The sequence below is a fragment of the Tachysurus vachellii genome, chromosome 12 (genome assembly GCF_030014155.1).
Source record: "Tachysurus vachellii isolate PV-2020 chromosome 12, HZAU_Pvac_v1, whole genome shotgun sequence".
In the NCBI taxonomy this organism is placed as follows: Eukaryota; Metazoa; Chordata; class Actinopteri; order Siluriformes; family Bagridae; genus Tachysurus; species Tachysurus vachellii.
The window spans coordinates 8,094,414-8,110,932 of NC_083471.1; the positions used below are offsets into that span (position 1 = coordinate 8,094,414).

The 16,519-nt window shown below is 41.0% G+C and overlaps 3 protein-coding genes across 4 annotated transcripts in view; 1 reads left to right on the forward strand and 2 right to left on the reverse strand.

The window, feature by feature from the left end:
* Nucleotides 1-1,465: 1,465 nt before the first annotated feature.
* Nucleotides 1,466-4,895, reverse strand: abracl (ABRA C-terminal like). Its single transcript, XM_060883984.1, has 3 exons — nucleotides 4,771-4,895; nucleotides 4,066-4,133; nucleotides 1,466-2,598 (listed from the first exon to the last, which is right to left on the reverse strand). Exons 2-3 carry the CDS (start codon nucleotides 4,124-4,126, stop codon nucleotides 2,420-2,422), a joined length of 240 nt encoding a protein of 79 aa, XP_060739967.1. The 5' UTR covers nucleotides 4,127-4,133; nucleotides 4,771-4,895; the 3' UTR covers nucleotides 1,466-2,419.
* Nucleotides 4,896-6,016: 1,121 nt separating this feature from the next.
* ptrhd1 (peptidyl-tRNA hydrolase domain containing 1) lies at nucleotides 6,017-8,282 on the forward strand. The gene is made up of 2 exons (XM_060883198.1): nucleotides 6,017-6,254; nucleotides 8,035-8,282. Exons 1-2 carry the CDS (start codon nucleotides 6,042-6,044, stop codon nucleotides 8,203-8,205), a joined length of 384 nt encoding a protein of 127 aa, XP_060739181.1. The 5' UTR covers nucleotides 6,017-6,041; the 3' UTR covers nucleotides 8,206-8,282.
* A 3,847-nt stretch (nucleotides 8,283-12,129) lies between these two features.
* The window catches only part of ncoa1 (nuclear receptor coactivator 1), a 29,096-nt gene continuing 24,706 nt past the window's right edge, over nucleotides 12,130-16,519 (reverse strand). For both annotated transcript variants that reach the window (XM_060882641.1, XM_060882640.1), the window contains exons 16-21: nucleotides 16,410-16,519; nucleotides 15,829-15,927; nucleotides 14,448-14,841; nucleotides 14,188-14,356; nucleotides 13,528-13,714; nucleotides 12,130-13,391 (exon numbers count right to left, since the gene is read on the reverse strand). The exon at nucleotides 16,410-16,519 is cut by the window's right edge and continues 178 nt beyond it. In XM_060882641.1, coding sequence (XP_060738624.1) covers nucleotides 13,224-13,391; nucleotides 13,528-13,714; nucleotides 14,188-14,356; nucleotides 14,448-14,841; nucleotides 15,829-15,927; nucleotides 16,410-16,519 — 1,127 coding nt within the window. In that variant the 3' untranslated portion in view covers nucleotides 12,130-13,223. The remainder of the gene's footprint in view (nucleotides 13,392-13,527; nucleotides 13,715-14,187; nucleotides 14,357-14,447; nucleotides 14,842-15,828; nucleotides 15,928-16,409) is intronic.

A 16,519-nucleotide genomic window follows, 5' to 3' on the forward strand; every position in this document is an offset into this window, starting at 1 on the left:
AATGACCTGAAAACAAAGATTGTTCAACATTATGGTTTATGGGAAGGCTACAAAAAGTTAGCGCAGAGATATAAGCTGTCAGTGTCCACTGTGAGGAACATAGTGAGGAAATGGAAGACCACAGACACAGTTCTTGTTAAGGCCAGAAGTGGCAGGCCACGTAAAATATTGGAGAAGCAAAAGTGAAGTATGGGGAGAGGTCAAAAACAGCCCACAGACCACCTCCAACATCAACTTGCTGCAGATGGTGTCAATGCATCGTTCAACAATTCAGCACACTTTGCACTAGGTGAAGCTGTACGCGAGAGTGATGTGAAAGAAGCCTTTTCTGCAAACACACCACAAACGGAGTTGCTTGAGGTATGCAAACGCACATTTGGACAAGCCAGCTTTATTTTGGAATAAGGTGCTGTGGAGTGATGAAACAAAGATTGAGTTATTTGGTCATAACAAGGGGCGTTATGCATGGCAGCAAAAGAACATAACATTCCAAGAAAAGCACTTACTACCCACAGTAAAATTTGGTGGAGGTTCCATCATGCTGTGGGGCTGTGTGGCCAGTGCTGGTACTGGGAATCTGGTTAAAGTTGAGGGTCGCATGGATTCCACTCAATATCAGCAGATTCTTGAGAATAATGTTGAGGAATCGGTCACACAATTGAAGTTACGCCAGGGCTGGATATTTCAACAAGACAATGACCCAAAACACTGCTCAAAATCTACTCGGGCATTTATGCAGAGGAACAAGTACAATGTTCTGTAATGGCCATCCCAGTCCCCAGACCTGAATATCATTGAACATCTGTGGGGTGATTTTGAAGGGGGTTGTCCATGCTTGGCAAACATTAAACCTAACTTAACTGGAGATGTTTTTTGTAAAGATAAATGGTCTAAAATACATTCATCCAGAATCTGGACACTCATTACAGGCTATAGGAAGTGTCCAGAGGCTGTTATTACTGCTAAAGGAGGCTCTACTAAATATTGATGTGATTTTTCTGTTGGGGTGCCCAAATTTATGCACCTGCCTAATTTCATTTTGATGCATATTGCACATTTCCTGTTAATCCAATAAACCTCATTTCACTACTGAAATATTACTGTGTCCTTCAGTTATTTGATAGATCAAAATGAAATTGCTGATCCAAACACCCAAGTATTTATAAATGAAAATCATGGAAATTGTCAGGGGTTCCTAAACTTTTGCATACAACTGTACATTCTGTATTACAGGAATATGACAGTGAAGCAGAGGAATCTGTTGTGTGTGTGTGTGAAGTTATTAGCTGAGATCTGTCTTTACAGTGAGTTACTGTGTGAAATAACACCAGAAGATAATCTTCATCACCCTTCACCAGACCCCCAGAGTCATATGATGTTAGAGAGTGGATTAATGTTTCAACCAATTATAGCAAGACCTCATGATAATGTTTACTTGTTTCTCTTAAGACAAAAAACAAACTGCTTGACCAAGTGAAACAGTTTATTATGAATCAAACCAGCAGCCAAAGAGAATATTTTAAGCCTGAGTTACATGTGATTTCATCAGTACAGTAATGTGTATAAAAATGTGTGCTTTAATCAAGTCCATTAAGTATTTTCCAAAGTATCTATGTTCAAATTACAATTTTGTGTCGGGGGGAAAAAAAATCCTCTTTGACATAATTGACTAGATCACAAGTCATAAATAATCTAGTGATCATTTGTCACAACTAAACCTGATTAACGTTAATAACACGGTCCTGGGAAGTGCTTGGCTATTTCCTTTAAAACAATTCACTACACATCAGCAGAAGAATTAATACTGATGTCAAGTTTTTCAGGAGATTTATTCTGAACTATTGAGTCATATGTGAAGACTAGCTGGTGATGTGGTAGTTAAATGAAGACTTTGGTCGTTTACAAACAGCACGCTTCTTTCAAAACATACACACTCCTTCACCTCAGCAGATCCTCCAGGATTTATTGATTTTTGCGATTGTAGAAATGGACACAAAATCACACCAACTCAAAAAAGTGATTTTTCAAAACGACAGATTTTCTGCGGATTTGCTCCGAGACGCGTCGTGTGACATCGTTAGCGCGGGTTCCGCCTCTTCCGTTCACGTGTGTGAGAACGTTAAACTCATTACAGGTGTCTCACTGGGAGGAGATTAAAGGAGGAATCCTGTGCTGGTGATGTCACCAAGTCAAGTATATTTTTTTCCGCAAAAATAGTTGCATTGCGAATTTTAAAAAATAAAAAAAAAAAAACCCCAGCAAAATCAATACAAAAAACTCCTGGAGGAACTGACAAAAGAAAGCACATTATAAAAGTATATAAAGATACACTGGTGAGTGAGTGTTTGCTGGCTGTAGGACTGTAAGACGAGGCTCCTGGAGGTGAGATGTTTTTATTTGACTAAAGCTCAGTTCGATCCTACAGCAGAATCACATCAACATTGTCGTGAACTCCTTGCAGTAAAAGCTCGCCCTGAAACGTGATGATCTTCTTTCGTTTGGCCGCTTTCAGCGTCCCGACGAGCGCCTCGAACAGGTTGGCACACTTGTCATCGTTGAACAGGACGCCGAATTTGACGCTGGTTTTACCGTCTGCATCTGTGAAGCAGGACGAGGAGGTTATTGGGTTATTGTTAGATTGAACATTTAACTATTAATTATTCACCACCATGTTTTAGTTGGAGAAGTTTAAATAATAAGGGTATTTTAGACAGACTTCCTTTCTGGTTTAATCCATTTCCAGCTTAACAGCTTCAGTGGAGATTGTTTAAAACTTTAATACTCAAGTTTCTCTTCAGTTCTACAGAATTCAGCAGTGCTGCTATACACCAGAGGACAGGAAACAACTAAAGCATGTCTGATAATAACAGAGGAACGGAGTTGCATAGTCAAAGCAAGTGAGTAGTTGTGGGTGTGTCTACACCAGTGAAGTTAAGAAAAGCTTAACTTTAAACAGACTACACCAGTTCATAACAACAATCACGACAACAGCAGAGAGTCTGAAGAGAACCGGGGTGGTGAGTGAGTTTAACCTCTTAAGGAACCCTGATGAACAGGAACTTTCTGCCTTTCATGTGTGTGTACAATATGCAGTGTTTGTACAATGCCACACCTGTTGCTTTTGCTTCTGTAAAACACACACAAAATCCACTCCACATCACATCACAGCTAATTCCCCTCCACATCGGATTATTTTACTACACACAAACAACACTTCTACACTAAACTGCTGTCTGTGTAGCGAATATTCCTTAAGTCCATTTTATAACATTTGTCCTTTATTATAATGCAGAAATGTGTTTAAATGAGAAACCCTAGATCTTGTTACATGAGGCAGTGTGAGGGTTAATCCCGAGTATCACCTCCAGCTCAGTTGACTGAAGATATCTCAGACACATAGCCGAATACACGAGGAATGCTAGTTAAATGCTTTTAAAGCCAGATTAATATATTCCTGGTTTCTCTGGGATATTTGAATTTATTTGAATTTATACACAATTGTAGACAATTATAGTCATATATTCATCAGTTTCACTGAAGTTCCACCAACCGACCAAAACAAAAGGAAGAACATATAGAGCCTCAGCGAACCAGATAAGGGTTAGAGTTTGTGTAGTGCTGTGTGATATGGGTGTGGCAGTTCAATGCCAGGACCTGCAGAAAGATTGTGTCTCTAAAAATAAACAGCTCTTATACTTTATGGGGAGTTAAAGAGGCAGTGCAGTGAAATATGAAGGTGTATCAGTTCTGTGCAGAAGGTTAAAGTGAAGAACTTGAGAGCCCTGACTCAACCCCACTGAACACAATTGGGATGGAACTGGATTCTACTTAACATCTCAACATCAGAGTCTGCTCTCACTAATGCTCTTGTAGCCAAATGAGTCATGATCCAACATCTGGTGGAGAACCTTCTCAAATGGGAATGAGATGTTTAACAAGAACATAAGGGTGTGACGGTCAGGGATGTACAAACCTTTGGCCATGTCGTGTCAGACTTATTGAGGATTAGTTCTAGACAGATGATACACGTCACACACACACACATCAGGAGGATGATATACTTACTTTTACTGCCAAGTCTGTTTATCTCATCCACAAGCAGCGTTATTTCATGCTCCACGTTCATTTTTTCACTGGAAAAAAGAAAAGACAGAAAAAACTAATTCAGAAGATTTGACAAAATCCTGTTTTTCTTACTGTGTGTGAGCTTTTAAATGGATAATCTGCAAAATCATTCATTAAAAAAAAAAAAAAAAAAAAAAAAAGTCATTTATATGGAGATGTTAATGTTTAAACACTGCATTCATCTGATTTGTGGGGTTTAAATAATACAAACATGCAGCTCATCACAGAGAAGATGCAACTGGAAATAAATACATAAATAAAGCCTAGAGATTTACAGATCAGTCTGTAGGATGTTTATCAGTCTATAAAGCTCAAGGAGTAGCTGAGCCGGTGCGCGTGCACGTGATCAATAAGTCGCTTCAGCCCGAACCCGGAAGTTCCAAGAAATAAAACAAAAAATTGTATAAATAACGAATGAATTACAAAGAAACGTCATTATCTTTCTTCCAACGACGTTTACGACATGCACAATACATACGCTGTTTATTTACAGCTTTAACAAGGCAAATACCGGCTGTAGTTTTACACACACAATAACGCGGCGGTTAATTGTAATAAAATTCTTTCTGTCCTCATCACCGTCTTATTATACACACTGACATCAGTGACAAACAGAGAAATGCAGTGTAAAGCTCTCAAACTCACCGAGATGAAGATCACTGTGGACTTCCGCTTCAGCTCAGAGATTCAATGAGTTAAAGTGAAAAACACCATAAATGGAGCTCAATATAGAGTCTAGAGCTGGTGGTGACGTCACACACACACACACACACACACACACACACACACACACACACAAACACAGACACACACATACATACACACAGACACACACACACAAGCACACACTAAAGATTTTTTATTCTTGTCATCAGAAAATTCAGACATTTTGCAACACTTCTAAACAACATGTGACACTTTGATGGTAGAAATGAATTATATACTTAAATCTCTTTGTTTTATGGTCTTCTTGTGGTTCTTTTACTACTGCTGTTGTATATATTCTAACCTTTGATGATATTTACATATGGTTGCAATGAAAAAGAGGACAACAAGTGAGTCCTATAGCTATTATTATTATTATTATTATTATTATTATTATTATTAAGTTTCAGGTCCTAGCTTCCTCTGTGTGCAATGAATATATTTGGCCGCTAGATGGCAGAATCTGTGAGAGCTACAAGCAAACGTTTTCGCGTCCCACTGTAAAGGGTTGCCAGATTGTAGTTTTATTATTATTATTATTATTATTATTATTATTATTATAAGACATACATGACCGAAAGTGTTCATCACACCCATCTTATCCCTGTTGAACATCTCACTCCAGATGTCTTCTCCTCTCCCAGCTTTTATAATCAGCTCCACATTTCAGTGAAGTTTTCTGTGACTGGGGATTTGTGGGGATTCATTCAGCTACAAGAGCATTAATGAGGTTCATTTGACAGGGTTGATTATCCCTTATCTCCATGGGACAGTATGAAAAACACGACCCTCACTTTTCTATACTTATAAACACACAGCACAGGGAGTTCAGTCCAGAGCAAAGCTTTTACTGAAGCAGGAAACTGGAGAGCCATCAGATCAGATCCCTTATTTATCACTACATCAGTCTTAAAAGGTGCAACAACAACAACCTGCTGAATTAAAGAGAAACTACACAAAGTTTCTGGTCAATAAAACACACATTATGGCATGAAAAGTAGATATCATATATATTTTAATAATTCCACCTAAAAGGCAGAAAACCTATTCCACCTGAGACTATTATTAGGTGACAGATAGATGCGTTGAGGACATTTTTACCAACAAAATCTTACAAACAATCAGATGAGTTTCTTGCATTTGAAACAAAAGTGTAACCCGGATAATAAACAGTACAGACAGCGCGTCACTTCCGATACTCTATAACCAACATGGCGGCGCCCGGTAGCGGCGGTGCCACTAAACGCCTTGTGCAGTATGTTGTAGTTCGGTCGGATTTAATACACGCCTTGTCGTGGCCTTTAGGAGCGGTTATAACGCAGGCGTGTCACGCCGCCACTGCTGCCATTCACGTGAACTACAGCGACCCGGACACGCAGGAATACCTGTCAGACCTGGACAACATGCACAAAGTGGTGCTGCAGGTGAGCCACTGAGCCACAGCACACCTGTTTTACACGTGTCACGGCTGAGGGAGTGAAAAATACAGGATTTGAAGGGAAATAAAGTCCTGAATATATAAAATGTAAGAACCTGAGGGTGGGCTGTTGGTGAAGTAAACACTTAATCTGCAGAGCTCTGATGTTCTGCTGTAACACCTGAGCACTAGGGCTTGTATATCTGACTACTTCTTAACACGGCTTTACAGGTGACGCAAAATGGTGTAGCTTTTATTACCATTTACATTTAGCAGACGCCCTTATCCTGAGTGAGCTTCAATTTATACAACTGAGCAATTGCTGAAGGGACCAGCAGTGGAATATTGGTGGACCTGGGATTCGTACTCATAATTTTCCGACCAGTAGTTCAACACCTTAACCAACCAGCTGCTTTAGCCCCGCCCCCTTTCCATGATTGTGATTGGAACACAACTAAAAACTCATTTTAATTTACATCTCCACACATCAGAAATAATGTTGGACATTCATGTTTCAGCTCACCCTGAGATTGCCATTAATATCTTTCCTATGGTAACTGCTTTTTTAGGAGTTACTTGAAGATAAATCTGAAGGGGCGTGGCTTTAAAAAAAAAAAAGAGTTGGACATGAGATTCAGGTCTGATGAACATTCTCACACACTTGAAGATGCTCAGAGTTGTCACAGTGTCATGTCGTGTTCTGCTGTACGCTGTTCTGACTGTCAGTGGGGAATCATGTAGCTAACACCGGCTCAGGTTCATAATTTATTAGGAAGACCTGTACACTCATGCAGTTCTCTAATCAGCCAATCACGTGTCAGCAGCAAAGTGTGTAAACTCCTGCAGGTTCAGTTCAAGAGCTTTAGTTAAAGTTCAGGTCTTGAAGAAAGTCCGATCTGTAGACTTGAACCGTGGTATGGATTTTAGTTTGAACTTTTTAGAAGCTGCTGACCCCCTGCTGGGATTTTCACACAACAGTTTCCACAGAATGGTAAGAAAAAAAAACAAAAGCATGTCATGAGAGGAGGATCTGCAGAGTGAAGTGGCTTTGAGAAGATCAGAGGAGAATGATCAGACTGGTCTGAGGTGACAGGAAGTCGCTCATAATCACTCTTTACAATCATGGTGAGTAGAACATCATATCAGAACCTTGACATGGATGAGCTACAACAGCTCAAGACCACATCAGGTTCCTCTCCTGACTGACAGGAATATATTTATATTTACAACATTTGGTGGACACACTTATCCAGAGCAACTTACATTTTTATCTCATTTTTTACAATGGAGCAATTGAGGGTTAAAGGCTTGCTCAGGAGACAAGCAGTGGCAGGTTGGTGGACCTGGGATTCAAACTCACAACCTTCACATTGGTAATTTAACACCTTACCATGTGTATGTGTGTGCGTCTTAGAATCACCCTCAGTATTAAGACCAGACTGATGAATCTCCTCTGAGCTTCTCCACAAGAAGTTGCTTCAGTCTTTAGACCCTACATCCATGCCACAGCTCAAGTCTCACTTGAACTGAACCACACTGTGCTGCTGACATCTGATTGGCTGATTAGAGGACTGCCTGAGCGTACAGGTGTTCCTAATAAAGCGGACAGTGAGTATAATTAACGACAGCCACGTTGTCACAGGAATTCTAACTGAATTCTTGTATAAATTTGTCCGTTCAGCTGAACATACAGTGAACAGAGCAGGCATCATGGTGACTAATCCTCATCACTTCAGATAAACAACATGCTGTAACATTTCATTCACGAGTCTCGTCTGGTTCTTCAGGCAGCAGATGAAGCGAGTCTGACTCACTTATCCACGACGCTCAGCGAGAAAGGCATCGCACACAAGCTGTGGATGGAGCAGCCGGAGAATATCGCCACCTGCCTAGCGCTGAAACCCTACCCCAAGGACACGGTGCAGCCTTTCCTCAGAAAGTTCAAGCTCTTCAAATGAGCAGAAACCTTCACGTCTCATGCCTCTGGGTCACACATCATCATCATCATCATCATCAATAAACAGCTTTATTCTCACTCTCACTGTTCTGAGTGAATTTTACAGAACAAGCAGCCTCCTGAGATTCACAGAGTTAATTATTTATTTAAATAAAAGAGAGAGGGGGAGGGGGTGAAGGAGGACAGTCACAATGAAACACTTTTACATGGTGCTTTTATTGCAATGTGTTGCATTCTCACATTCATGGATGTTATAGAGATTTGTTAGTCAAAGCATCACGTCCTTCAAGGTCTGCATCATCAGCGTAGACAAGCAACAGAAGGGGCCTTATGCACAAGAGGTGTGTGTGTGTGTACACTAGTGTAAACTAGTTTAGTTTGAGCAGCCACATATTTTCCATGAAATGGACAAGAGAAATAAGACTGAAGTAGATGAGGAAAAATAACAAAAAAAAACAAACTAAAACGACGACAGTTTTGCAGCCTGCAGGACAAACCTGCAGCTACTGGACCCAGCATGTGACTGATTGTCTACAACGTCCTAAGAAAGGTACAATTTTTTTTTTAATTTCCAAGACACTCCTGGATAGAACAAACAAAACAAACAGGAAAATAAATCATGCTAACATGCAGAATTTCTCCCAGACACAGATTTCGTTCATAAAAATCCCGACGCAGCTGCAGCGAAGCCTCTCGAGGAAAAAAAATAAAAAATAAAATTCACAAACTGGTATTATACAAACTGGACAAAATGAATAAAAATGTATAATTATTTATAGATAGATTTATTTATATATATATATATATATATATATATATATATATATATATATATATATATATATATATATATATATATATATATATATATATATATAAAATATTTAATTTATTTATATTAATTTGACAGTTGAAAAGTGGAACCTTGCTTTGAGTAATCGGAGCGTCTCAGCAGAGTTTTTTATGCCACTGCGACAAATGTGTATGAATAAGGCAGCAAAAAGATCTCGCTCAAGCAGCAGCGCCGACAGAGTAGAGCGGAGACGAGGGAAGGACGACGACGACCCGGCGCGGTGCGGTGTGGGTCTGGATCGCATCTCGGTGTGATGGGTTTAAAAGCAGAGTTGTTTGAGGAATGTCTGAGGAACGTAAGCGTGAGAGAGATGGAGGAGTGGAGCACCTGAAGAACATTGGCATAGTTTGGAAAAAACTTCGCAGCAATTACAAGGAGAACACTTTAACGTAGTGGAAAAGTGAGGATACCCTGCTCGCTCGCCGATGATGACGATGAAGGGCTACTGCTAAGTTCTTTCTGAAGAACCTGAGAAACTTCCATGTTTGACATCAAAAAAGCAAATCGACGCTCTGCTCTGTTACATTCAGGGGACGTGTGTAGTCTCGGACTCGTTTTTTTTTGTAGTTGTTCTTTTTTTAATGTTGTAGGTTTTTTCCTAACGATGGCCTCTTTCCTTTGAATTGAATTATAAAGTGCAAAACTAGATTGTTTTCCTTGCAAATTCCTGGAACTTTGTTTCTTTTTTTTTTTTGGTTTCTTTTTTTATTGTTTTTTTTTTGTTGAGTAAAAAAAATTATGTAAAGTACAGCAAACACGTTTTCTTACAAAGGTCGTTGATATATAAGAAAATCCGTCGACAAGAAAAATCCACAGACGAGAGGAAAGCGTCTCCTCCGTGACTAAAATATATATACAACAGGCACCTCCGATCTGGTAGAAAGAATTTCACTAAATAAAAGCAAAAAGTTTTAAGAATACTTGCATCAGTGTGGATTTTTTTTTTGTTGTTTTAAACCATAAATCAGATCTTTCTGAGAGCTGAACACGAACGAACGGATAAACCAGGAGCAGAAATGGGAATCGGGTCTCGAGTTAAGGTGCATAGCTCGCTGTAGTACATTTTCTCTTCCTGAAAACAGTGATTAAGTTTTACCCCGAAAGACATTTCTGTGTACGACAGGGCTGTGTTTAAAAAACAAACAAAAAAAAAAACAAAAAAAAAACAAAACGCAAACCCCACAGTAGTAGTCCAGAGCTCGGCCCGCAGCCTGCTCCAGTCTCGTAGTGTTTTACTAAATCTATTACACTAAAGTCTGTGCCGTCTGACTGAAGATAAATGATGCTACATTAATTCTATCCAATTGCATGAGCTTTGCATATAAGATTTTTTTCTTGATAATCGAAGCTTTGGTCATTATTCCTTGCGAAAAAAAAAAAAACACCTTGTGGCAAATGAGGTCTGAAGCCCGTTCACATCAAACCAAGGTTCCACTTCCTCAGAGCTATTTAAACCTTTGATGGCAAAAATTAAATAATATGGCCTTTTTTTTTGTTAGGATTTTTTTTGTTTGTTTTTTTTTAGTTTTTTTTTTTTTTAAATTAACCCGTACAAAAGCGAGACCATGCTGCTTCTCTCTCAGTAAAGTCACATTCAGCAGTCGCTAAATTCATTCTCACGTAAAAGATCTGAAACCCGAAGGAAAGACACAGGTACAGGAAATAGGAAAACAAACAAAAAAAAAAGAATAAATCAGGACGTTTTTCCATTTTTAAACATCTGATATACAGTATTAACCACACAGAGATACTTTCAGACAGTCATCAGAACATCCCCAAAAAAAAAAAAAAAAAAAAAAAAAAAAAACCATGGAAGAAAGTAGTTATTACCACAAAGAAGTCGGAGCACTACAATATTGTTGACTCGGAACAAATACATTATTCACATTTGTCTGTTATTTACAGGATAAACCATTGTACCTTGGAGTGGAACTGACCAGGAGCCGTTTATTAGAGTTAATAAAGAGAAAGCTGTGGTTAAGAGGCACTGCGTTCGAACACGGACCATTTGGCATCTCAGAAACGGTGCGAAAGGGAATCGGGTCGAAGGGTAAAAATAATAAGAAAAGTACCTGATTAACTGGCACGTAATGTCTAAAGACATCATTCTACAGGAATGCCTTTGTGAAGCAGAAGCATACATCTGACCAGAGCGTTCTTCCTCACCGTCTCATCACGTTCTCCAGCTGTCTGATGTCCTGGAGCATGTCTGAAGTTCTCTGATGGAACGAGAGGCTCGGGAAAGAACTCGCCGCTTCGCCGACATGCAGCCTGGAAGAAAGCAGCAGTTCGTCCCGGTGTGGGATCGAGCTTATAAAATAAAAAGTAGAACGAGGCGTTGATTTGAGAGGAGTGACGGTGTGAGTGTAGGATGAAGAAGCTGGAGGATAAGGTGGGGGAGGGGCTTTTATAAAATCTTTGAGATACTTTGCATTTGTGTGGGTGTGTGTGTACATGGAGACAAATTTGGACCACAGGCGTATTTATAAATATAGATCTCTATATTATCTGACACCCCCCCCAAATTCTTCATCTCTCTGCTTATTAACGATCTGACAATGATGATCAGCCTGATCATACATCCATGAACTTGTCTATGTGCTTCACTGTGAGTCTAAAAAAAAAAAAACAAACATTAAAAATAAAGAGGATAGGGAGGAGGACAGGTGGAGGGACGAGTGAGGAGGCGAGGTGAGGCAATGCTGATGAAGAACAGTGTCTGACTGGGCAAACAGTAGTCACGTGAGCAGTCGAAGAGCCGGAGGACGCAGTGCGAGAGAGGAGACGACGACGACGCGTCCTGACAGAGCCGGAAATAAGCGACTTGGGATTTCTGTCTGAACACAAAGCAAGTAAACGCCACTGAATTCTCAAAATCAGTTCAGATAATTTAAGCTTCATTACCTTATCATGTATAATACAAGAGAATTTGGGGACCGGAACATGTGTGCCAGAAGACACAAAGCATATTAATATCGATCAGAAAAACAAATTCTATATATATATATATATATATATATATATATATATATGTATATATATATATATATATATATATATATATATATATATATATATATTTCTATTTCTATATATAATTTTGCAAGACCTCTCTTTTCCCTTTCCTTCATGACGTGAGAGCGAGACATCTCCCCAGGTCATATTCAGCTGTTACTTAGTACATACAATTTCTTGATTTCAAACATCATTCTTTTAAAATAAGAAGAAAGAAAGAAAGAAAGAAAAAAAAAAACGTTCTTATAAGCTATAAAAGAAGAGAGCCAGTTTAAAAACCCATGACGTTTGGCTGTAGAGTGATTCCACAAGGTTTTTCCAAACAGAAATCAGAACGTGTGAGAGCTCGTCCTGACCTTTGTCCCCTGTTGTGCTGTACAATAATACCAACCTGTACAATACACACATGGCAAACAACACTGATAGGCTGATGTGACCTTAAAGTGGCTCGTATTCACAGCTGCTGAGAGGTGGGTGGAGGGACGTCTGGGACATTTGTTTATGTTTGTTTTAAAAATGTCTGCCGTTTTAAAACGAGTTCTCCCAGGAAAGCTTGTAGTAGATCTGAGATGTTTCTCCCAACCTGTTGATGCTTGTTCTGACAAAACAGGCAACGAAAGAAAATAAAACTCATTGAGGAAATCGGTCGAGAGAGAGAGGAAAAAACGTAACGCTGGGAAAACTCCCCATTGTGTGAGAAGAGCTGATCAGTCACAGATCCAGCTGAAACTGAGCTGTCCAGTGCGAGAGAACCTAAACTCACAAGCGCTGTCCCATTGACGAGGCTTACACATAACTGCAGCAAGTCCCTGCCCCAGTTTCCATGAAGCACGGTGCCGATGGCCTAGTTAGGGATGTGAGCTGGCGAGAAAGCAGCAGGTCCTTTTATAGAACTTGGCAAATTTCTGGAACGTGATCATTATATCGCTTGTTTTGAACCCTATTGAGGAAGCAGACTTTGAAATGTAGGTGAGCAGGAATGAGCGCTGCTTCAGCCGTCTGACAACCCGGACCATACGTCCCGAACTCAGCAGCCGTTCCCCAAACACAAACCAGAATGGTGACGAACAGAAACTCTGATGTTGGGGATGTCTCTACATAGGGGTGTGTGTGTATGTATGTCTGAGTGTGTGTGTGAGAGAGAGTCAGGGTCACTCAGTCAGGAGCTGCTGTAAGAGACTCTTCTGCTGTGACTGCGAAGTGCTGGTGCTGCTCTGGGGCTTCTGATGGCCTACTTGGCCAGGCTGATTCAGGTAGGAGTCACTCCCCACTAGGTTCACAGTGCACTGGACATCGGCAAACACTTGAACCTGTTGTACCTGGTGGTTTAAAAGACACGAAAGTTTCAAACCTTTGCCCAATGTGACCGTTAGTTAATAAAAGCACCTTTTTTTGTCCAAGTTTAATACTAAACAACCATCACACCAAGTCCTGCTTATATCCTGAACTGCTCACCTGATCATTACACATAGAGCCGACACTGCCGAGGCTGTTGTTGCCGATGGCAACCGGTGGTCCAATAGGAGGTAGTGAACCCGCGGCTCCCGAACCCCCGGCCATGGAGACAGTGATACTCATGTTGTTGTACACACCCTGCTGTCCAAAACTCTGTGAGCCAGTCTGACCAGGCTGGTTATACAAACTGGCAAAAGAAAACAAACACCACTTCAAATGTAGCATATAAACATCATTAGGCTTTTTATGTGATTAAAAAAAAATGACAAAAATGACAATTTCACTGCCAATGTTGCTTTGCAGTTCCTTCCCATAATCACGTCACAACTGCAAGCTGTACGGGCCTGATACCTGGTCCCCAGGTTTGTACTCCTCCACCACTCCTCCGGTGATTGATGGGCCTGATCCTTTTATTTTCCTTGTTCCTTGGTTCTAGTCACTGGGGTGGATTGTGAGAATAGTGCTTGGACCCCACAGATTGCTTCTCAATAGTTCTATTCATGTGTATAATCCTTGAGGTCAGTATTGTTTACTACACACATTACATACAACAGAACCACATTTTTGTCCTCAGTTAATCTTCCACTCAAGTACATATCTCACAACTCCTCATGTTATTCCCATGTCCTGTTTTCTCCCACCTCCCATTGATGGTCTTACCTGTTAGTCACGCCTCCTTGCCAGTTCTTGATGTCAGGTGACTGGTAGCCAGGTGGGGGCTGAGTCTGCTGAAGCAGAGGACTCTGGGAGGTGGGGTTCTGTGGTGACAGCAAGGGGCTGGTGGGGCCGAGCTCAGGGTTGAATGATGGATCTCCTTGCTGGAGCATACCTTTAAGAAGAATTTCACAGTTATAAATGATTGTTGGGAGAATATTAGCTTCCACTCACATGTGTATTATGTTTGACAAAGTCAAATCTACCTGCACCCCCGAACTGCTGGAAGAGCCCCTGCTGAACAGGAGCGTTGACCGGTGCCCCAAATTGCCCCTGCATGCCTCCTATCATGCCTTGGTTGTTGGCTATTGGCAGCCTGGCAGACATTTTGGGGTCCATCGGTGTCCCCATGGGGCTGAAGTGGCTGGGGGAGGTAGAGGTGCTTCCAGGGACAGTGTTGTAGCCTGGTGGGTAGCCAAACTGCTGCGCTTGCTGCTGTGGCTGCTGAGGGCCTTTGGGGAGACGCTGGGCTCCCATGGGCCCGGGGTTCATTCCCTGCCTCATCATCATGACCTTCTGCTGCAGCAGTTGCCTCTGGCGGTGCTGGAAGCTGTAGAGCTCCCTCTGCCTCTGAGCAAGCATCTGAGCGTTTAGCGGGGGCTGAAGGAGAGAACCACAGAGGTGTCAATATACACAAATAAACAAACATTGCATTCAACTGCACTGAAAACAAGCTAGAAATAGATTAAAATGTATGATTTATAAAACATTTTATTTTCTTAATAAACACCATAATGCATATCCTGTTCGGAGTAAAAATACATTTGATTCGTCACAACACTGCAGACTGAATTTCACTACGACCTCCATAGACTATAACTAGGGCTGGGCGATAAAAATCGATTTTATCGATTAACTCGAATGTGTAGTTTACAGCGATTTGTTTGAATGAAAATCGGTTTTCTCTTTAACATCCGCTGACGCTCGCCTCTGGGCTCCCGTAGTTCCGAATGGGCTCATCCCTCCCCCCGTGCGTTTGCCATAGAGATACACAAACAACATGGCAGCGAGCAGGGAAGAAATCGTTCCCAAGAAAGGCACAGTGTCATCTGTCATATGGAATTGGTTCGGTTTTGCGGCGTCAGACGCAGAACAAACACCCCGCTGCAAAGTGTGTTTAAAGTCTGTTGCTAGCAAAGGTACGAATACTATAAAAACAGTCAATAACCACTGTAATACACTGTACTGTTTTTTTTTTTTATATGAAAAATCATAAAAAAAGTATACAAAAAGACATTCCCCCCAAATATGTGTTGTAGTATAACTATCAGGACATCAGTGGTGTGTGAGCTGAATTTGGTGACAGTACAGTGTATTACAGTGGTTATTGACTGTTTTTATAGTATTCGCTTTTCGGGTTTTGCACTTTGCAGATGGTCCCTTGGAATCTGTCTCAGGTGTGTATATATTACAGGAAAAATCGATTTAAATCGTAAATCGATTTTTTTTGTGTGAAAAAAATCGGGGATTTTTATTTTAGGCTATATCGCCCAGCCCTAACTATAACAAAACTGCAATACAATATAAATGATTCCACTATGCAGGTCTGCCGCATTCAGCTTCACCGCACACTAAACACACACTAACCTGTGAGGGCATCTGGGGCTGAGGCAGGCCTGGTCTTACCCCCATTGCAACAGGTACCCCCTGTGGAAACTGGCTCATGGCCGCCAACCTGTTCTGCATCTGAAAGTGTGAGGGAGGAAGAATAAAGAACAGATCAATGAGAGCAGCTAATCAACACACAAAAGGCAAGCATCGCTCCACAGCATGCTAACACAAACAACAGGCCTTTTGTGGAGCTGAAACAGAGTGGTGCCATCTCCAGGGAGAGCTCTGGCAGCTGGAGTGTGGGGTTTAATAAGAGTGATAAGTATAAGAGTGATATTTATAAAAGCAAAATAATACATGAGTGGAAAAAAGGTGTGTAGATGAGGTGTGTTGTGGTGGTGTGTAGCTGAGGGGTGTGTTGGTGAGGTGTGTAGCTGATGTGAGTTATGTTGTTAAGGTGTGTAGCTGAGGTGAGGTATGTTTTTGAGGTGTGTAGCTGAGGGAATGTGTGTTGTGGTGTGTAGCTGAGGTGAGGTACGTTTTTGAGGTGTGAAGCTGAGGTGAGGTGTGTTGTGGTGTGTAGCTGAGGTGAGGTATGTTTTTGACGTGTGTTGTACCTGCTGAGGCCCCTGTACACGTTGCTGTAGCTGCAGTCTCAGCTGGTTTGGTGGCAGGCGGATCTGTGAGCTCATCACTGGTGCCCGGTTCATTCCAGGCCGCATCTGGT

What these genes read in the sequence shown, in the direction of transcription:
- abracl (XM_060883984.1), bottom strand. Translation starts at nt 4,126, where the DNA reads ATGAACGTGGAGCATGAAATAACGCTGCTTGTGGATGAGATAAACAGA. An exon ending in AAACAGACTTGGCAGTAAAA is followed by an intron (nt 2,599 to 4,065) that starts GTAAGTATATCA and finishes CCTGCTTCACAG; the next exon opens with ATGCAGACGGTAAAACCAGC.
- ptrhd1 (XM_060883198.1), top strand. Translation starts at nt 6,042, where the DNA reads ATGGCGGCGCCCGGTAGCGGCGGTGCCACTAAACGCCTTGTGCAGTAT. An exon ending in TGCACAAAGTGGTGCTGCAG is followed by an intron (nt 6,255 to 8,034) that starts GTGAGCCACTGA and finishes CTGGTTCTTCAG; the next exon opens with GCAGCAGATGAAGCGAGTCT.